Source organism: Cariama cristata, unplaced genomic scaffold, assembly GCF_000690535.1.
Source record: "Cariama cristata isolate BGI_N322 unplaced genomic scaffold, ASM69053v1 scaffold3674, whole genome shotgun sequence".
In the NCBI taxonomy this organism is placed as follows: Eukaryota; Metazoa; Chordata; class Aves; order Cariamiformes; family Cariamidae; genus Cariama; species Cariama cristata.
The window spans coordinates 53,572-76,344 of NW_009611137.1; the positions used below are offsets into that span (position 1 = coordinate 53,572).

The 22,773-nt window shown below is 39.7% G+C and overlaps 1 protein-coding gene across 1 annotated transcript in view; it reads left to right on the forward strand.

Annotated features, from left to right (window-relative positions):
* Positions 1–22,773, forward strand: part of SYTL5 (synaptotagmin-like 5) — a 52,494-nt gene that overhangs the window by 24,910 nt on the left and 4,811 nt on the right. The window contains exons 6-14 of the mRNA XM_009698125.1: positions 1,763–1,919; positions 3,513–3,642; positions 5,469–5,575; positions 10,133–10,225; positions 14,406–14,471; positions 15,445–15,623; positions 16,481–16,583; positions 18,750–18,911; positions 22,345–22,453. Coding sequence (XP_009696427.1) covers positions 1,763–1,919; positions 3,513–3,642; positions 5,469–5,575; positions 10,133–10,225; positions 14,406–14,471; positions 15,445–15,623; positions 16,481–16,583; positions 18,750–18,911; positions 22,345–22,453 — 1,106 coding nt within the window. The remainder of the gene's footprint in view (positions 1–1,762; positions 1,920–3,512; positions 3,643–5,468; positions 5,576–10,132; positions 10,226–14,405; positions 14,472–15,444; positions 15,624–16,480; positions 16,584–18,749; positions 18,912–22,344; positions 22,454–22,773) is intronic.

Sequence of the window (22,773 nt, forward strand, 5' to 3'; positions counted from 1 at the left end):
GATAAAGTACAGATGACAGCCAGTAACCTTGATTTTTCTGACTTTGCAGCACCAAAGATGCATCTTTATGTAAACAGATAGGACTAAAATTTGACCACAGCACATTTAGTAGGATTTGTTGATCACTAGCTCATCAAATTAAAAAGTACCAGTGCGTGTATGTGAAGCGCACATGCGTAAGAGCGTGTTTATTATGCATGGTCTACTGTTGTCAATAGACAAAATCAGATAATAATTGTTAAAAAGGTTACCATATGCTCACTAAAAGACAAAAACATGATTGCACAATGTTTGTAGACAGTCCTGGTGTTTGAGGTTTTGCTTTGTATTCCTTATTAAAAATAACTCCACCAATGCGGATTCAGAGCCTGTGTTCACTGCTTAATTAACGTAATGGTGAGAGAGGAGCTGTTGTGTTGCAGAGTATTTTTTCTCAGTTCAACAGTAGTTCTAATAAAAAATTCCATTGTGGTAGAGAAGATTTTTACTGCAGTTACTCCAAACATGATATGACAGCCTAAACCAACTGAAGGTAAAATTGCAGGCATCTTCATTGTGCTGGACAGCAGCTGAAATCTGAAATATTTATTAAACAAGCCTCTTTTGGCTGAAAATATACTGTAAGTTCCAAAAATTTTCTCCAGCAAATTTGCACTACTGTTGTCCTCTGACACTCCATTTTCCATATGGAAAAGAGTGCAATTCCTGCATCGTTTCCTATTTACCAATAATATTTTTTTTTTTTGTAAGTAGGAATGTATGCAGAACTGCTACTGTCCTGGAAGGCTTCTTGAGATTGCTCTGAATTATGAAGAAAATTGAAAAAGTTTGAACTAATATTTGTGGAGAAAGAAGAGTAAATTAGCCAAGAACTTGCATTTTTACTGCAAATCAAATTTCAAATGAAAATAAAACTTTAATTGGAAATGTGTTGAAATGCATTTTAAAATAATTTTCATTGTTTCAAAAGGTAAAAAAAAAAGTGCAACAGCTTTCCATTTCTAACCCTCAAAGTTCACATGGACTAATCAGTGTTTTCTAATAGGAAATGACCCATAGAAAAAATTGTGCCTGTTGTGATATTAGACAGCAATTGGGCTCTGGTATGCTGATCTCAGGTGCTTTTTGGTCACTTTTACTAACAGGAAACCTGGCAAAAAGTCTTGTCCGGCTTTCCTAGCTTTCTAAGCCGATTGAAAGAATCGACCAGTTTGGGTCAAGAGTCATTATTGCAATACAAATAGGACAGTCAGCAAATTGTTGTTTTTCTGGAGAGGTTGGAGAGCAGATAGCCAAGGATTTTAGATTTTCTGGAGATAGTGCTAGCATTAACATTGGCTGCAGAAGTGGCCAGAGCTGTCATGTCACCGTAGTTTTCCTTTAAACCAAGGACCAGCCCGGTAGGAAGCGTTACACGAGTCGTCGCACCTACTCTTGGGACGCGAAGACGGTGCGAAATGAACGTGGATGAACGCAACTTCTGCAGCCTGGACAAGAACCACCCATTTGGGCTGTTCGCGGTTGTGGTAGAAGTGCTGAAAATACTGGTCCTATTTGTATGTATAAAGTGTTTGTCATTCACCTATGCCTGTGTTTTTCTTTCCAGGTGACTCTTTCCTTGCAGTGGATCACAGAGTTCATCCAGGGCAATGTTAATCCAGTAAAGTGTTTACCATGGCTGTTTTTTTGCAATGACTTGCTAAATGGGTGGCCTTGGTTTGCTCAAAGCGCTAATGCTTTAATGCCTTTCTCTCCGTCCCAGAGGGAGCACCCTTTCGCTGAACAGCAGTGATGCAGAGGCCACTCCCGGCCACCTGAAAGGGGCCGTGGGTCCTGCGAACAGAGGCGATGTTTCCATACCTTCCCTCCCGAGGTCTCCAGCACTCAGCATGCGCAGCATGACTACGGATTATAGCAGGGTAAGTACAGCGATGCAGAGTTGACACCAGACAAGATGACTTGGCTGGTATCTGCCCTGTTAGATTGATTTGTAGCCCAGAAAGGACAAACCTGATGGAGGAGATTTTGTTTCTTCCTTAATTCTGCTGGGACCAGTGAAGATCTCTACTAGATCAGAATTTGTCGTGCTGTAGCGGTGATGTGGCTTTTGGTTTGGCAGACATTCTTCTTTTGTCTAAAAACTGCTGTTAACATCCAGCATGACCTAATGAGTTACAGATTCTGAACTGGGAAGCATAAGAGATGGGAGTAAGCGTTTCTGGCACTTCAGGACCTTGAATAAGCGCTGTGAACTAAGAATGTGACTTGCAAGCATGCAGGGTCCAGCGTGCTCCCACTGACTTCTGAGGGAAACTTTGCAAGCTCAGCACTTGCAGAAGTTCGGACCGTACTGATTTTAGTTTTTTTTCTGGATGTGGACACTGGGCTCTGCAGAAATTATGGCATAACATAAAACGTGTGCTAGATGCTTTATCAAAACGAGAGGTGGGATCCCTCTTACTTGCTGTTAGACCTCTTGGGATGCGGGTGGCCATGTCCGAGCTAACCCCCTTGGCTGCTTTGTAATAAGCAGGGGGCTGTGGCTCACCTAGCCAGAAGCAGCCTCTCTCTTCATTCCCAGACAGCCTACCTGTTTGTCAAGCAGCTCCTCCTGGCTGTGCACCAAGATGCCCATCCTGAATTTCCCTCTCTTAAGAAATCAGGATTGTACTAGCAAGTTATTCTAAGTTGTGGTGGCTTAAGTGTACAACGAAAGTGAAATTTATAGTTAGAGGCAATGCCTTTTACCATTGATGTTTGCAAAAAAGTAGATCAGTATTTGAGATCAGAGCCCTATGGAATGCATCAATTTTTTTCTGACTTCCAAATCCTTGGTCTAATATATTGTCTTTCCTAATAAAAAATAAGTCAGTATATATGAAGGGCAGTTTTGGGAGTTGTAAATAAATTAATAGTTGTTTTATTTATGTTCTTGTTGGCACACAGACTGACTTGATTTCAAGTGCACTAGATTTGGTTGAAAAAGGCCAATCCATTTAATTTAGACGGAATGATGTCGTTAGCTATCCCTTTACAGGAAGGCAAAAAGCCATAATGATATCAAGTGTATTGGCTTTGTTTAAGGTGTTATACTGGCATAATTTAATTAGTTCAAGTCCATTCAGTTTTACGTTGACTGAAATCATTATGCTGGTATAAAACCAATAGGTTTTATCTTTTCTTTCTTTTTTTTTTTTCTTTAATTTCCAAGCTAAGTGAACCTTTAATAGATTTGAGTGTTTCAATTCCCTTCACTCACTCCTGATGCTTTACTCTGATTCTTCAGTTGCAAACTCAGGAAATACGCATGAATCGCATCTTTGTGCAAATTTTATGCATGATCTGTGCTAAGCAAAGCAGATTGGATTGTAATCTAAATATGTGCAGTAATAGACTGGATGCTAAAGGAGCTTTGGAGTTCTGGGAGCTAATAGAAATGACGCTTCTGTAGACTGATAGTGAATAAGCTTGCTTTTTGTATTTATGAGATGTGCATTTTTCTTATTGGGCAGGACACTGGCTTAGAAAATGGCATGATTATTCCAGCAAGTGAAAGTGTACCTGAAGATTTAGTAAAGAAGCACTGTAGGAAAGCATCTGGAACACCTTCCATTGCAGTTTCTAGGGTTTCTTTGTCATCAGGCAAGTATTAAGTTTTTTCCTTCTTTCTGCCTGCCTTTATCATCAGAGGATTATTCCTATTCTTGTGACTCTGCTCATTTTGTTTTTAAAGCACATTGAAAGATCAGATGTAAGCTTCATAAATTTGTTCATATTCATTCTGAAAATTCTTCCCTTTTACTAACCAAGTTTATACCACTTCACAAATATTACATTTCAAAAAATGGTAATCCTAAGCCCGGTAGTGTTAGGACAATGTTAGTATTAGGTAAATCACATGCTCTTAGAATTGTTACAAGATTTCATTCATAATTGCACATTGTTAAATCATTCTCTGTGTGGTCAACTGTACAAAATGCTACCTATCTGCAATCTGAATAAAATACTACTGTGCCGCTGCCGTTACATTTCACATCCACTTTGCCCAGAAGCAAATTTGGGAAACAACGAGCTGTCAGAGAACAAGTCCCTTACAGACTTCATGTCATTTCATTTTTACACATGATGCACTGAACCAGCCAATTCATCTGTAATTTACCTCATTTCGTTGGAGGCTGTTAGGAAGGTGCTGCCAGAGCCCCTTTGCAGCCATGGATGGAGATCCTCCTTTTCCGATCGGAGCGCCCTGCGCTCCTCTGCTTCTCCCAGGGGCTCGGGCGGCTTCTTACAGGGCTAACAGAGGGGTTTCAGATTTACAGGTTTCTCTCTGAAAGACGGCAGGACTCACTTTATTTCAGCTGAATTTAACCCAAAGCAGAAACCTAGTGGTGTATTCCACAGAGCTAACCAAAGGAGGTAACGTTCTTCACCTTGGATTTTTTTCAACTTGAAAGCGTCAGAATTTCTTTGAGAATATTGTACAGTGCAGCTCCAGGCAGAGGTGTTACAGACTGCTACTTCTTTATGAAGTGAAAATTCTCCTGTTTCTGCTACCTCATAAAATAAAGGTTTTCCTAGTAGAAAAGAACTGGCCTCGTGTTACCAAAGCAGATGGATGCTGAGCAAAGTTGCAGGCAACCCGGGAACGGGCCTCAGACTCTTCATTGTCTCCTTGTTGGGGGATCTCAAAGGACGTTAAGCTGAGGAGAGTGACCTGTCCTGTCACATCAGCTATATAACCCAGGTAGATGATGAACAGTTAAAAACTTTCCGTATTCCTACCTGTGGGATGTAAAAGTATTCTCTTCCTGCTGTTTCTTTCTCGATATGTTGAACAGTTGCACAAAAGAGTTATATGGGGAGGACTATGAAAATCTTTCTCCAAGACATCCAACATGTCTTATGCCTGTAGAGTAGATGAGAGACCTGTAGGACTGAGAGTTGTGCAGGTCTCAAGACTTGTTTGCTTCTTCCTCCTTTCTGCCCAGGGAACACACCAGTAATAGCAGAAGTACTTTCTGTGTCCATCTGTATCCCTAGTTGTTTCATTCTGAAGCAGATGCTGGGGAGATTTTGGTGGTGATGGGAGATGTGGTAATCCCTGTGAACACTTGGACTGCAAGGTTTGTAATATTCCAGGCTGACAGGTCTGCCAGAGAATGTCATAAGCTTGATCTGTGGTATCATCCACAGGAGATGATTACAGCAGATGAAAGGTGCAGGGGGAAAAGTATTGGCCAGAAGGCTGAGCAGCATCAGAAAGCATGTTTTTCCATTTATCATATTGATGTTCTGTTGTCATAGAGTTTGTGACAGATACCTAAAGTATTGTTTTGATGATGTTGGTGGTTTGTTTTTTTTTTTAGAAAACAGTTGGGTTTGAGACAACAGTTATTAAAATGTGGAAGATGAAAGGGAATATTTTTGTACAAATTATAGCAAAAATTTTAATTGTTTTTATTTTCCAGATCGTAGCCGATCTGAGATAGATTTGAGTGAATCTTTCTCTGAAGCAAATGACGATACTCTGAGCATAAGAAGCAAATCTGTACCTAGTGCCTTAGATCAGGAACTGGTGAGTTATAAATACGTAAATGCTTATCTGGTGGAAATCCTGTTTGTTCAGACTTATGAAATCAGCACTGTACATATATGTATGTAAAATGTAAGTAATGCAGAGCATTATTTCAGGGATATTTAATGAGTTTTTAAACAGCTTCATCTTCTAAGTATGTTGGCTATAGAATGATTCCAATGAATAATCATGGTTACAGTTTGTTATTGATTTGGTGGGTTTTGAGTTTCCAAGTGAAAGAAGTCTGGCCTGAAAATGATTTTCAGGCACTATATTACACATGCTCCAAAGTTCTGCTAATTCATAGTTTCTTAGATTTTAATTTTGATGCTGAGAAATACTATACTTTAAAGACTTTAATCTTGGTCTGGTTTTGATTTTCCCCTTATATATATTTTTAACAAACAAAGCAGCAACTTTCTGTTCTGTCACTGTTGCTTGCCTCCTCTTCTTGTTCACTGTTTTCTCCCATACGTCCCCTTGTCTTTTTCTATGTGTTGTATGGGCTGCTTTTCCTGAAGTGATTCACAACTTCCTTCTCCGCTTATGCACATATCCAAGATATACAAGTTGCAGATGTGCATCAATGCCGTAAAAGAATTTCCAAGCTTATTAAATATGCATGAGGGGTGTGCGAAAAAAAGAAGCGTTATTTAAATAGATCTTCCTCTAATCATAGTTTGTTCTGAAGTTTCCAAATGTGTGTTTGTAACTTAAAAAACCCACAACCCTCTGCATTATGGTTTATGCGTTTTGTCTGTTGTTGTAGTCCTTTCCTACCATCTACTCTTTCCAAAGGAGCATTGGTCATGAGAGACGTCTCCCCTTCTTGTAGCGTTTGATACTTGTGGCTTTGTGGAAAGTAACGTGTTGGGATTACCATCTGTTTCTTGGATTGGAAGCACTCGAAGAATTTGCCTGCAGCACTGTTTTGTTTGGGTTAATCTTTAAGGAAACAAAAAAAGCCCTACCTATGTGTCAGGCTTCTCTAGAAAAAAACTTCAGAAATAAGTGGTTTATTTTTTATTTATAGTAGGAAAAAGGATGTGTTCTTGATTAAGAAGCTTTAAAATATTGCAGAAGAAAAGCATAAAATAAGAACATAAAAACTTTAGCTGTCTTTATATCAGTTTTGTGCTCTAATTTTACAGCATGCAGTAGTTAACACTTAGAGATTTCTCTGAGGCAGATGCCAGAGACGCCAAGTCCAGAGTTTTCTGTTCTCTTTGATTTTTGTCTTCCTCTTAATCAGTGTTGTGGGCTTTTTCCTTTTTTTTCTTTTTCTTTCTTGCTGACTCTGAATGAAATTTCAGACTGCATCTCAGCAACTCTGTAGCTCCTTTGCTAACATAGGAGACCTCTCTTGTGGCATGACCTTGATTTAGTTGCTCTGGGGTCTGTGAGAATGCTAATTCCCCTTTGAACTTCATTTATAATGGGGTTCATAGATCTCTGACTCTGCCAGTATCCTTGCTTGCTCTGTCTCATGAAATTAATCAATTGCATCCATCAACTTTAGTGTTACCACATTTTTTTTAGAGTAGTTTGACTCACAGGAGTCCTTCAGAGTCTTGCCCTATATTCATTATGGATGCAGTGTTTTGCGATAAAAGAAAATCCTGCTGGAGTTTAGTTTATTTGATACTCGAGGTAAGAGGAAAAAAGAAAGATACCTGGTGAAGACGACAACAGCTCCTGCAGCCTGAGGAAGGTTGTACCTCCTTTTCTCCTGGCCAGCTTGTGGAGATAGTGAGGTCCTGGGTGGTGGGAGCTGACAGCAGTGGTGTGGAAGATGCCACGTGTCAATAGGCTACGCAGGTTGCTGAAAGGGTGGGAAAAGGCTTTTAGCCACTTTGCTCCCAGCTTTATTGGGAAAACCCATTAACCCATACAGAGAGATCAGCTGGAAAATTGAATGGAGGTTTTGCTTCTCTAACTTAACATTGCTCTTGACAGAGAAAAGGGACAACCCCTGGAAACCCCCACACTGTAGTGTGTATTTATCACGGAGTATGGGGGACCAGTTAAATCTTGTGTTGTGTTCACGTGTGAGCACCTTCTCTAGAGAGGTGTGCGTTCGATTCCTGACCGAGCAGTGTTCACTACAAGCTCAGCTGCTTTATTAGAAGTAATTGGATAATGTGCATTTTATAACCCCCACTGGAGACCATGCGATTAATGTCCTACTAGCTCTCACTTTAATAAGCTAATAACACAACCAATTACGTAGTTGCAGTTCTGTAATGCCTCCTGAGAAACATAATCATCGTGGTGCAAAATAAATTAAGAGCATAGGTTAAATGTGAATGATTTTTTTAGTTTTAGATATCTGCTTGCAGACAAAAATTGGTAGTCAGCTAGCTGTTGATAGGGCTCTTTGTGAAGCATTGTTAATATTTGAGTGTCTAGACCTGAAACACCCCAGTCTGAAGATGTTGCCTTTTTTTTTGTCCTGTACTTAATTATTCAGCAATAAAAATGTAGCATTGTTTATTTTAGAGTCCACAAGTATGTGTACAATGGTGCATAGGGAAGAGTTTTACATCTGTTAGCAGATTTGCTTCTTCCTGTTGTACAGGCAAGAAAGAAAATTGTGTATTCTTTTGAGAAGTTTGAAACTTGAGTACGTCACCTGAACTCTGAAGTCAATCGGGAGGGTAGAATTGGAGGGTGGGGTGGGGTTTTTTGTTTTTATTTTAGGGGGTTTTGAGGTTTTACTTTTGAAGGATTCATCTCTCTGTCTCCCTGAAATAGTTTGCTCTGTTGTGCCTGGGTCTCCATGGACTTTTTCCTTAGAGTATAAAATATCTGTGACTTCTTTTTTTCCTGTGGGGTGGTAAAAGTGCCCTGAATAGACCTGAAAGAAAAGACCAGCAGAGGAAGCTCGTTGTACGAACATGAAGCTAAGAGGAATGTTTGCTTCAGTATGATAATTTTGGTTCCAAATAGAGTGATGGTTTGTTCTGATTTCCCTCTGCTCAATATTAAATATGCGGTTACAATTGGAAAGTAGTAATAGAAAATTTTGCATCACTTTCGGCTGGTTTTATTTCAGTTCAGTCGCTGGAGCAAAGGAGAAGAGATGTAACGGCTGATTTTATGCATACTAACGACAAATGCTTTGCAGATCTTTACATAAACTGTGACAGCTCAACTCTCCAGCGGCATTTCTCCTCTGCTCTGTTTTTCCTGATTAGCATAGGAGTCTTTGAGACTCCCGAGTCTGAGTACTGTACTTCTCTGTTTAGTTTAAGAGAGCGAGAGCGACTAAGCAATAGAGAATGAGGTCGGTCCCCACGTGAGATTTTTATAGCTGCAAAGCAGATAGAAGGAAGTTTGAACATTTAACTTCCATTAAAACTGAAAGCAGTCTTTCCAAATACCTGCCATAAGATTTAAGGAAACACTTGAAATTGCCAAGCTACACTTAATAGGATGATTGCTGTCTGTTGGGTTTCATTCCTCTAACTTTTACTTAGTCAACAGTCGTCTTAGGACCATCAACCAGATTTTAGGTTTCTTTTTAGATTTCACTTAAAAAAAATGAAAATTATTTTTTTTCTGTATATGATCTAAAGGTGTTACTGTTCAGTCTTGCTTATTAAAACTCAAGCATATATATGAAACTGTGCCATTACCGATTTTTCCCTCCATTTTTAAAAATTGTTAAAATAATACAGGAATTTACTTTTAAAACATGCACACCAACTGTGTTTTTTTTTGTTTGCCCCTCAAATACATTCAGTATGTATGATGGCAGGACAAGTTTCTTCCCATGTGCTTTGACAATAACCACAGCACTGCCTGTTAGAAAGTAGGTCTGTGGTAATGATCGTGTTCACAAAATCATCACCTGTCACCAAAGACAGCGTGAAAGGGTACAAGTGTAATGCAGATTGTGTGCTTGTCCATTTGTGGGAGTGTGGCTGATATAAATGTAGATAATAATTGGAAAACTGGATTGCTGAGTTGTAAAAAATATGTCCTGTAAAAACATGGAACCTGGATTGTAACGGAGAAATCAATCATCTAATAACTTCTGCCTACAAATGTCTTCAGGTAAACGACTATCAATGATCCCCTGGTATCACACCGTAATTCATTAATTTCTTTTGTTAAGATTTGAAAAACTCTCACCATGTCCCTCTAAGATTTCCAAACCTGAATTCCTGAATGCAAATAGTAGTAAGTAGAATAAGATAACTCACATGGGATTGTCAGTAGGCATGGAAGTGGGGTTTGTTTATGTGCACAGTTGTTGGCCAGGCAAAGGTATGCGCCTCCAGAATAAGATGTGTCGAGAATAAGTATGTGTGTCAAGTTTTTAAGTTCCCAAGCAACTGAATCCTGAAACCGTAACAGCATCTTTTCCCCTTATGCTCTGTGCCTGTGCAAAGATGTGGAAAATGTAAATCAAAATTCCTCTAGAGATTAGAATTTTGAATGCATCCTGCACCATCTTCCTAAAGTGGCAAAGATAGGAAACGCAACTAAGCCACAGAGGCTGACCAAATACAGAGCAGAACATGACAACTAAAATGCCTGTTTGTCATTTAGGATTATCTGGATGAAACGGAAGATGATATTGATGACATAGTGGCCTCTCGTTATTCAAGGAAACACCGACATTTGACAAGTGGATTATCAACAGTAAGATCTTGAGTAGAAAACATATACTTTTTCTTTCCAGAAAAGACCACGTTCCTCCAAAAAGGGATTTAACTTCATACCACTTAGGAGCAGATCATCTTTAATCTTGCACTTGAGAAACATCCTTTAACATTTAGATAGTTTTTCTGTTATATTTTTAATGCTGTTTGAAGCTAAAATGCTGTTCTCTGCAGCAAGAAAGCGAAAACCATTTTGCATACTCATCAGCAGATTTCCTCACAAGCTCAGGTTGTGGAGAAGGCAAACCATAGGTGTTTGCAGTACGTGACTGCTTGGCTTTGCAGAGGAGCACTTAATCTTAATTTACTTGAAATGAAGAGAACAAGGCTGTGATGGGATCTTCCATCTCAAACCACTTTCTGATTGTTCAGGTTCTTGCGACACAAATACTTCTCTGTGTGTTTGCATACATACCGCTTCCGTGACATAGTTGTCCATCCCCCAACCCAGCTTCTCCCATTCTTCATGACGTGGTTGCTACGCCACTCACATCTGAAAAGTATTTATCTTTTCAGTGAGGAGGGAGGTAACTTGGGGATTTTGGTTGGTGACAACTTTTCTACCTTCTGCAATAATTGTAGTATTTTTCTGTTATATCCTTTGTTTCTTGTAGTACCCGCAAACTATATACTGTAAATCAGATGTCTGAGTCTTGCAGTTGTCGAACTGTTGCAACTTAATGTTGGTGTTAAGAGGATAGCTGCATTTTCAAGTTGTAACAGGTGCTTGAGATGCCTCAAAAACTGGTATAACAAGCCTTATGCAGTTCATTGTGCAGTCTGTTATTCACTGGGAAAGAAAATGGATGATAAAAGTAGCCTTTAACATATCTAGTTTAGGACTACCTGCTGTGTACCTCATTTTTGGGATCTCACACTTAGGATGTGGGCAACTGATGGCTCTGTAACTTTTCTGAAGATGTCCTCTCTGGCCACTCTTCTTCATGGCTTGTGCCTAATAGCAGCTCTAGTCAGCATATAGAGTATCAGAAAACTGCAACAAACTCTGGGTAGAAGATGAGAGAGTTGATGAAGAGGATGAAGAGAGATGAGGAAGTCTGTATGCTAAAAGGGAAGAGAAAATTTGGTCTGTGACAGTAACCCATGAACTGTCCTTTCCAGCCTGCATCCCCGTTAGTCCCCACACAAGCAGGGCCCAGGGAATGTCCACTCAAGCTCTTGATCCCAAAGAGATGGAGTTGGCTGAAGCCAAGTTTGGCTTACCTGGGGAGGAGAAAGGGCTAAGAAAATTGCTGTCACAGAGTATTTTGGTTTCTTAGATCTGGTGGTGTCCAGACCCTCTTCCCTTCTGATTTGCGTAGTTCACCAAAACGGACGCCAACGGAGACTTGTGGCACTTCACACCAAACCAGACTTGAGCAACTGTAGCCTGTTGGCACTGCTCTAATTAGACCCACTTACCCAAGGTTAACTATGACTTATTGTCCCCAGTGCTTGCTGGTCCCATGGATTTTATAGGTAGAATTATTTTTATTTCCTCGGAATATCGGTATGAGGGTTACAGGTGCTTACGTGCTTTCTCCATTTAGACCACTAATTGAGGAACGGGGTCTAGAGAGCCTTCTGTCTGTGCGTTGCGTTTTGCCCTTTGCGGTAGATTTCCCTTTGACCTTTTTCATAAGCAGAGCGTAGCTTTTCCACTGCTGTGGGTTTGAGATAATCTCACACCTCAATGCCCTCGTTTCTCTGTGTTCACCATGACGTGACTTTTAATGTCACTGCATGCTATGTTAGTGGTGAACTTACAAATGGCAAGCTCTTCTTTTTTTTTAATTCCCCTTAAGTGTGTGTTAGTAGTTACTACCATTCCACCTCTTTCTTATTTTTGCCTTTACTCTGTTTTGAGCCTTCTACACTGTACGGATTTTTTCCATGTTCTTATCTGTCAAATGACTGTGTACTATTAATTCACATTGAAATAATGTTTTTAATGAACAGTAAGCTTTAACTGCATGTTTTTGCTTTGTCTTTTCTTTTTTATTTGTTTTTATGAATATGAGAATTTAAAGTACAGTATGGGTCCTCTGACAATGAACATTTGAGGTAAAGGAAGAAATATCTCAAAGGGTAAATACACTTGAAATCTACCTGTGACGTGAGTGAGCAAAATTGGAAATGGAAAGTGACACTGAATAGGAACTGTATCTCGGCATTAGGGTGTTTTTTCTTTGTGTTTTCCCAAAGCTAATACATGAACTGCGGATTTAGTTTCCCCTGCATCCTTCACCAATTCCTCTCCTAAACATATTAATGTGTTGTTGTCAAGACCCATCACATCAGTAAGACCGAATTGTTCCAGCGCCTTACTGCAGCAATAAGATATGATGCAAAACAAATATAATTCTAAGTGAGGTACTAAAATGAGGCTCTGCATCCTTCCATATGTGGTGGTTGTTTACTACTTATGAAACTGGAAAATAAGTAGATTTCTTAAGGTTATTACATTTAGCATATGTAATGTCCAGTGTAAATGCCACAGAACAGAGCCGGGGGGGGGGGGGGGAGTATAAAAAATTCACTACAGGGGGGGGGGAGTATATCAAATACTTCTACTAAATTTGTGTTATTTTGTTCATGTTTCATAAACAATTCAGAAATTGTGTTTGTGTAAATTCTAGGGTCAGAGGTCATCTATTTGTTTAGGGTTTTCTGTGGGTTTTTTTTTCCTACTCATTTATCCGTCGCTGTCCACTTACCTAAAGATCCAGAAAAAGTATATTTGGATTCAGTAGAGAACAACTCATCCACCTGTTTATGATGGTATAACCTCATTTGTTTTCTGAAGTGGGCACACAAATTATTACTTTCCTGTTACGGGGATAGTTCAGGCATTCTGCAGCACATGCTGGGACTGGTCAGTTCACTAACAGTGTCCAAGAAGACTCGTTTTCATGTGTGCTAGAGGTGGAAATGCATAAATGGAAAAGGCTGGAATTTAGCTTGAGGCATGTTGGGAATAGGAGGAGACGTGACGGATTTGTTGGGGTGTGTTGCTAATTCTCCAGTAGTTTTAACCGGTCCTGTTTATGGAATTTCAGCCAATGGTACAAAGGAATAAAAGGACAATCATTTTTCTTTTTTTTAAAATGAATGCTAAGGAAGACTGGCAGAAATACAAAAAAACCCCACCCTTTTTTGCCATTTATTATTCCTACATGATGTACAACATTAACTTCATGGATAATGATTGCTTGTCCTGGTTTTTCACGTCTGTTGTCATTTACCAAAGGACAAGCATTTTTCTTTTTTTTTAAAATGAATGATAAGGAAGATCGGCAGAAATACAAAAAAAACCCCACTCTTTTTTGCCATTTATTATTCCTACATGATGTACAACATTAACTTCATGGATAATGATTGCTTGTCCTGGTTTTTCACGTCTGTTGTCATTTACCATATTGACGCAGGCCTGCTCATCCCTCCAGCTTGCTTTGCTGCGGGGCCCTTGGGCAAGGTGCTCAGAGAGTTGAGTGTTGCCGCAGACCAGTTCTTTTTGTGTGGTTCTTCCCCTTGACCGTGTTCTTCCTTCCTCCCTGCAGCCGCTGAGGAAGGAGGTAGATCAAGACGCAGTTTCCCTTGAGCTCATCGGTGAGATTTCCAGATACTGCTGTAGCAAGCAGAGAGGGGGAGATGTTTCCCTCAATATTCCATTACTGTATTTTTTACCAGCGGGACACATTTAAACATTTGTGTGCGTGTTTATCTATTCTTACAAACTCCACAGAGAAAGTGCAGTTGCTTACAAAGGCGCCGATCCTGCCAAGACCTGAATGCTTAGCTTTTGACTAGCTTAAGTAAGAATTGACTTCACGTAGACATAAATGAGAACAAATCCAATACAAATCCAAATCTGCTGAGTTGGTGTTCTAAAATGTAATTTGTTTACTTTGTTACAGCAGGTACTTCATTTCTAGGTAATTATCTCGAGCCGTATGTCCTTCAACACTTGAAGGATATGGAAAACACTTAGCTTTTCTCTCATTCGGTGATACCTTTTTCTTTCCTTCTTGCTATGGCTTTGCAATACAAACTTCTTTTACCTGTCTATATAGGTAAAGATTTATCACTGCACTTACTCTTTCTTGTTGCAGCTATCTAATGCTCTTTTCTCTTGACCTTTTGCGCTGCCGCCTTTAAAGAACTCCCCGGAAGGCTCTGACAGAAAATGGACGTATTTAAATGTGCCTGAAACAGATGGTGATACTGTGAGTTCTCCTGAATCCTCTGCTTAGCTGACTTGTAAAGTTTCTCTTTCTTTTTTTCCCTTTGTGTTGAAGACTATACCTGTGTGTCTTGCAAGGTTCCTATGTGTTACGATTTAGATGGTTATATATGTTTTTGAGCAGTCTTGCTCAATGACTCAAAAGAAAATGTGCACCAGATTTCTCGAATGCCTTTGGTTCTGGTCGTGTCCATGTTATTCTGGCTTTCTTAAAAAAAAAAAAAAATTAAAAAAATTAGTTCTTTCCTAATTGTAATCTTTTGGAAGAGGAAATCCTCATAGCAATACTCTGCAAGTGTGAGTGAAAAAAAGAGATTAGGGGGTGATATATTACGCTGCAGTGGAAAGTTTTGTGGGAGTCTTGCTACACTTTTTTGGATTTAGGAATACTGCTGAAATAGTGGGTGTGAAATTTTGCTGATTCTCTTAGAATTACTAATAAGAGGTGGGTGTCGCTTTAAACAAACATGCTTTTATACGATCTCCGTTATGGGAAGCATCCTTATAACTTTTTCTAATGGTTCTGTCAGCAGTGGTCTTATGAGACTCAGTAAAAATTAGGTGGACAGCTGAGCCAGAAAGGTGATTGGTTTGGTTTTTTCCTTTTTTTTTCTGCTTGGAATTTATGTGAGCTTACAATTTATGTAGCCCGTCTGCTCTTCAGTTCATGCATGAATTAGAGTGGTAATTTAGATTTAGTCATGTTTCTAAATAGGCTTGAGTCCTTCATGGAAAAACATCAACTGTCTAGACATTTTAAGCTATTAATTATAGTACTTATTCCCTTTTACATCAAATAGAAGCAAGTGGTATTTCTGTTCTATGATATATCTGTTTTCATAGCAAGTCCTAACAAGAGTGACAATATTGCAAGGCTGTGACTGTATGAAAAAAGCAGATTCTGGAAATGAGTAATTTGTTTAAGCCTCTAAGTCCTTTCCCTCTTCCCCCTCCAGACTAGCATTAACAGCATGCTGAGTGTATATAGCGAAACTGGTGACTATGGCAACGTGAAGGTCAGCGGCGAAATCCTTCTCAACATCAACTACAGCTACAAAACAGGTGCCCTCAACATCCTGGTAAAAAGTTGCAGAAACCTGGCCATTGCAGATGAGAAGAAGCAAAGGACCGATCCGTAAGCACAGAGAAGAATTTCCTTTTAGGTCTGCTAGGGGTGTCCTCCAGCACGTCACGCACGGTGACACAGCCTGGGGTTGTGATGGGAGCCTGAGAACTCATAGGAACCAGTTGCTACAAGCCTGTGTTTTGATGATGGTTGGGTTTGGATTCCCTGTGGGAAATGCACTTTCAATGTGTTTCTTAGGGCAATGTGTGCCTGTTCTGGGGAAACAATAAGATTGCTTGAATTATCAACCTGTTTGATAGCAATCTCTGCAAAAGAGCAAAAAATATGAAGGAATAGGGAGGCTGAATTGATTCTTACTTGTAGAATCAAAACTGAAGTATACAAGAGGAGTGATGGGAGGGATAGAGGTAACTTTGCTTTCATGCATCCACAGATTTACTTTGCAAGGACCATGTTTTCTGAGCTTCTCACTATAGTTTTCAGTATAAGATGTAAATCCTCTCATCAGGAAGTAGTAATTAGTGTGTCTAATCATGTGTACTCCTATCATATGCAACGTATGAAGTTTCTCATTCTCTTGTATTTTCAGCATATATGTTTTCACGTGTAACCAGTCAGTAATCATATACTACAAAAGGGAAAGTGTCAGGAAAGCTTTCCGCATTTCTGAGGATGAGTAAATTATTTTAGCTTTGCCTTCTGTTATTCTGATCCTTTCTGAATAACATTGCTATGTTTGTAGATAAAGACCATGCCTTTCCATGTTTCACATACTCTGTTACATGTACATTGTTTAGACTGCAAAAATTAATTTTCTCGTATGTATTGCTGATGCAGCAATGTCAGGTCCTTGCTCAAATTGCTAATTTTTACTCCTTGCTAATAATTTGCTACTTGATCTGCAGATATGTCAAAGCATACCTTTTGCCCGATAAGTCCCGCCAAAGTAAACGCAAGACCAAAATTAAAAGTAACAGCACCAATCCAGACTTTAATGAAACGCTGAAGGTGAGAACACTCTCTCTCTCTTGGGCTGTGATGAATGTTCCACTTGTGCTCACAGGCATTTTCTAGAAGTGTTCCAGTATGGGGATTAGAATTTGGAAGAGATGCCTCAAAAGGAATGTATTTAAGCAAAACCCTCTAGTAACCCTGTGAGTTGTAGTTTCTGGCTTTCAGCATTGAGGAAGTGTTTTTGTTTGGTTCTCCTCTTTATAGGTAAAACTTGTATTAGTTTCCATATATCTATTTCAAAACTGCTGATGTTCCTGTCTAACCTGAGCTCAGAGATGTTAAAGCACCTTAAAGATTTTGTAAGCCCTAAATTAGCAACTGATGCTGAAATAGAGCTAGATTAAAACATCCTATCTAAGCGATTTTGAAGACAAAATAACCTTTTGCAGTAAAACCTGAATTTCTCTGGAGGCCTTAATTTATTTATAAAGCAGAACTGACTTTGATAAGAAAATGCTTTGCTACCTGCCTTCCCAAAAATCTGTGCTGAAGTTTGTTTTCCGTTGCAAGGTTACTGCTTGAGGGCTGGTGGGGCAGAGCACCCAGGCTCTTCCTTCCTTGCCTTTTCCCCACATCCACTACAGAGGCTGAACTATTTTTGAGCTCCTCACGAGCTGCTTATTCACCTCCTCGGCTCTGTGGTGCCGATGGGAACGGCAGAGTTTCTGCCCAATTCAGTGCCCATCTGGCACCTGGACCACAAGGCTCCCGGTGATTCCTCTTCCTTGTCGACTGATGAGAATTATCCCAGCCGGCTGTCGTGAGGCCAGAAATTTGTTATAGTTTCTCCTGAATTTTTTTTTCTTTGTAATTTCAGTGATGTTTTAAGTAAGTTTCTTATAATAGAAGCTAAGAGATACTCCTTGGCCAGTACACTTGGCTTAACCTGGCTACAAAACCATTTTGCAGACTTACACGCGCTTGGTCTGGCCAGACTGCTTGCCAAAGGGAGAGTCTTTCTGTATAGCCTCATTTTTAAATGGTTTATAGTAAAGTGAAAACTTGCTTGAATTGGAAAAAAAAAAAAAAGGTGTTAGACTCTATGTAGCAAGGAACATGGCACTAAACATGTTTGCTAGTAGGGAACTCGGTGAGGATAGGACCTAGCAGCTTGTTAAGATGCAAATTGTAACAAGAGAGGGCTTGCTTGAATTGTGGGTAGGTAAGCAAGAGCTACGTTTGTTCATCCCAACTGCTACTACTGTTAGAAAAGAAAAATTATTAAATATGTCTGTATCTTCCCTCCTGACTTTTTTCCTCGTTGTTGCTAAATATGACATCTCCCACAGTGGAACTGGTGGCATCTAGGATTAAGCATTGCAGATGTATCTATACATGAATAGCCTACTTGGGTGGCTCGCCAACGGACTTGACTGTTTCAGCTTTTGGACAATATGTGTCTGTGTCCAGAGGTTGTTCCTGATGCAAAAAAAGACGACATCTGGGTCTCCTCAGCCAACACTGGAGAAGGGTGAATTTCAGGGAATTAACGAGCCTTTTGCTAAAGGCAGAGTGTGCGGAGCTGGAATTCCAGATGTTTGTAATTTTCTGTGTATTTGTTCGGATAGGATGTTTCTGCAGAGGAGTTTTTTAATAGCTTTCAAATGCAACAATGGTTACTAAGACTGAGACACTTCATGAATGCTTTGCAGATGCAGTTTTACTTGTTTTCAGAACAGTTTTTCCTAAGTTACAAAGATGCAATTGAAAAGGAGAGAAGGACACTATTTCTAGAAAGTAGCGTACAGCAGAGTCTCTTTAGGAACGAAAGAACCGGTGGGGTTTCTTCTTACAAACCAAACTTTGATGTTGATCTGCTTCTTTTACATAAACTTTTAAGGAATTAACAGGATCATAGTTTTAAGCATTGTGATTTATTTTATAAATACCTAGTAAATAATACAGAAAAACCACAATCGTGACAGTAACAGTAGTTACCATTGGATGCATACTGCAAACAAAGGAGTTCAGTTTAACATTAACGTTATGAGCTTTCTAGCTAGATCAATCTTGTTTGCAAAGAAACCAAATCTCTCTTTCATGCTTCATTTCTTAGCTGCTGCGGGCTTCATGAAATTGAGCTAGAGCTGCAAAAGGCTCCATGGAAACTATTATTTGTGCTTATTCTGAGAGTTTCTTTTTCTCTTTTTCTGTTGGTAGTATGTCATCAGTCACACACAGCTAGAAACCAGGACCCTGGAGCTTTCTGTCTGGCACTATGACAGGTTTGGACACAACAGCTTCCTTGGGGAGGTGGAAATTCCATTCGATTCCTGGAACTTTGAAAATCAGGGCGATGAGTGGTTTGTGCTCCAGCCCAAGGTAAGGGTTTCCAGGGGCTGGTGAAAGTGTTGCGAAGCAAATTTAGCAAGGCTTAGTTATTTTTCCTTTGGAACGTGTTTATGAAACAGTGATTTTTATGGGCGTCTAATATGGTAATAAAAATAATATTTTTGTTCTTTATTCAATCCAAACATACTGGTTTTAAAGTCTTCATGAAAACTTTACACATGATTGACTACTCAAAACAAACAAACAAACCCCACCTTTTTAAAATAAACTATAAGTTCCTCTTGTAATAAACTGCAGTGGAGAAATGACCTTGTAAAGAAATGGATTTTTTTTTTTTAAAATAGCACATAAACCAAAGGGCTTTTCTACCACTCCCCCCTACCCAACCCTTAACAGATTATTAAAGAAATAGATCTGCTTTGTTTCACAAAGTGCTTCACACTTTTCAGCTGTGACAAAATGACTTATTAACCTCTTACTCACCTTAACGAGGAAGGTACAAAATAAGGCTTCTCAGCAGGCAAATCAGTTGGTCTGAAACAGGACTTGCATTGTACTTAGCTAAGGACAGGATGACTTCTGTCTCTGGGGCACCCCCTGCTTTGGCAAAGGTGTTTATTTCTGGAAGAGATTCAAAGAGCTATGGTAAGCTAGAGGATTAAAGGCTTCTGCCTTGCTTGCTGGTGCGGTAGCCAGAATCCCCAGAAATTCCAGCGGTTATCAGAAAGTGTGTTTTTCTTGCTGCAGAAAAATCCAAGGTTTACTGCAAGTGATACAGAGATAGACTCAGATGACTTCTTTGCTCTGTGTTCATTATTTTTAAGGAAATAGTGTTATGTTTGGGATTTGAGGAGGGAGATTTTGATTTGTGCATTTCAGGTGGGAGATGGATCTGATTGCTGTATAATTATCTCTAGCCTAAATTATAGCCCTCTGCAACGCTTGCATCTAAACTGCCACAAATTTATATTTTAGTAAATAATTTGCCAGAAGATACATAAGGAAATCGGTCTCTTCTTTGAACACTTACACACCTCACACTTTTACAAATGGCAAGGCAGATCATTCCCAGTTTCCTAGTTCAGCTTTGTTAATAAGGGTGACCACCAACTCTTCCTTCATGGTCCAGACAAGGTGAGACCAGGAAAAGAAAGTGGCTAACGATGGCAAACATGTTTCAGCCAGCACTATGTCCAGGCCAAGACAATACCATCCTCCTTACGAGCCTGTTTCACATAGGTTACTTTTGTTAGACCTGCTCTTGAAGTAGGAGAAATGTCTACTACATCTCTGTCGTAGCTCTGACTGGTGTCAGGTGTTGCTCTTGTTTGGTACCCACTGGTCTACAACAGAAAGATACACACCTAGTATTGGTTTTGCTTGCCGTTTGTATGCAATGTTTGTCTGAAATTAAGCTTCTTATCATGCAGGAGTCTCTTTGTCATCTCATTTCAATCTTCGTGGATTTGTATGTGTATGGGTTGTTTCTTTGGGAAGACAGTCATGGAGCTCTCCTGCTTAGAAAACAAGTAATGAGGCATTAAGCATCTTGGCCATTCCAGCTGGAAGGTCTTGTCTGATTATTTCCAAACCCATTAAAAAGATATTTAAATGAGTTTGTGTTTTCCTTTCTTTGGTAAAAAAAGAATTGGTCTTGTCTGCCTCCTAAGTTGTTATAAATAATGTTTCTGAACTTAAAATGCTGCTAAGGTTTTTTGATCAGCAAAGGCAATATTTCTTTAAACATCAACTGTTGCATTTTGAATTAAAAAAAAAAAAGCACAGGTTAATACACATGCAAATTACATGCTGTTCTCCCCTGTGATCTGCCTCACGGACGGGAATGGCAGTGAAACATTTCCCAGGTTTTATTGCAGTGCTTTATTCTATGATGAATCATTTAGCTGCTTTAGTGAAAAGGTTGGAGACTTCGACCTGTTTTTTCTATGAGCATTGAAAGCCTGTTTTCAAGAGGAGTGTGGTTAAATCGGAAAGAGAAAAAGGTTCTGTGGCTAAAGAGGGGGCAGAGCCTAGGGCCATGTTACATGTGGATTTCGGGGGGGAGGTTGACAAATTGTACTTGACGTAAGAACTTACACCATCACTTGTCCACTAGTAGAACAGAAAAAAAATAATCCTTACTGCCATTATGGGAAACTTGGTCCTAAACTTGCATAGTTTAGCCCATAAGTGAACTGCCTGACCGGCAGGATTTAGGTGTGCAAATTATTCCACAGCTGTTTACTACAGGTTTTCTTTTGTCCTCGGTTGTAGCAACGGGCATCAGACAGTGGTGGAGACGGGACTGCTTTTCTCAGAGTCAGTGCAGGAGTGCCTGTGTGGCTGTAAAGTCTCGAAGGGGCCCTGTTATCACTAAAATTGCTGTGTTCCCTGTGCCATCCTTGGGTACAGACTGAGCCCCACAAAATGGGTAGTGCATTAGCCTGCAGTCCGGGATGTGAAGGCAGTGCTGACTCTGTGCATGTCACCGTACGTATTTTGGGTTCTGATTTCTCTTGATAATAGAATTTTGACCTTCCTGGGGAGTCTGGAAATGAGCTGAATGTGTTTCAGAGAAATACTGTCACTGATCAGGCATTCGTCTATAAGCAGTTCTTAAAAGGCTTGTATGGTACCTTGGGGGGGGTGTGTCTCGGCACTCAAGGGTCCTCTCTCTTCGTACGCGTACTTTGTCCCTGTTGAGAGCTCATGAAGATTTGTTGATTTGTACCCAAACTTAAGTACTGAGGCACGTACAGAAATGTGAGCATCTGAGTAGTCCCATCTCCATTAGTAGACTTCACTAAGCCAGGGTAGCATATGCCTGAGTTTTTTTCACAGACCTGGTCTCTAACGTAAATGTACAACATTTCTTTTTTTTCACTGCACTTTATTTTTCTAGAACTCCATTTGAACTGGCATAACGTGTTCTCTCTTGTGTTGAGTCTATTGTTTTTGTAATGTAGTTTCCAACTTCTTACAATGTGAATGGGATTTCAGCACACGTGAGTGAAGGCCTAATGTTCTTTTAACAAGGATGCGCTGAAGAGCACTGAATGCATTCTTTCTGGGCAAGACTCGAACATTTATAAAATGAAAAGATGCAGAAATAGTAGCTGTGTATAGAAAAGGAAAAAGGCACTGGGAACGACAGTTTTCAAGAAGTTTTTCTATTTCAGAGCTGGACTCTGCTCTTTTCCCTTGGCTTGGCTCTCCACACCTCCATTCCAAGAGTGACTCAGAAGTGAGTCCTCTAAAATACATGAAACCAATTATGGTTTAAAATCCTGATTGGGGGAAATAAGGACTGAATGTCAGCTTAAATTAACAGTTTATATGTCCAGAAATAAGTTTGAGGGTTTTTTTCTGTTTCTTTACTTCACTTATTCATGCTATATATCTCTCTCCTCTGTATGTTCACTGAACAGTGTTTAACGCCGCTGATTTGTTTGTTTCTTTTCAGGTGGAGGTTGCGACAGATTTTGGGCTTCAGTATAAAGGAGAACTGACTGTTGTTTTACGTTACATTCCCCCAGACAGAAACCTAATGCTTCCTCTAGGGCAGTTTCAAGGTAAGGCAAACATTAATGGCCGTGTATGGTAACATCCCTCTGAGTATCAAAGTATCAAAAATCCTCCCCTCGGGTGAAGCAATGGTACTAGTGAAGATTGAAATCATACTTAAATATACTGCTTGCCTTTTATCTGTGGGAATTTTGAATCGTGAGTACGTTTCTCCTGCTCCAACCTCTTCTCTTACATTGAACTTAAGGAGAGAGAAGGGAAGAAGAGTGTGCAGTCAAGTGTTGATGCATGGCTGTGACCCAATTAAAACAAATTCAGAAATGAGATAACATGATCAAGGACAGCCACATAGAAATAAATTGTCTAC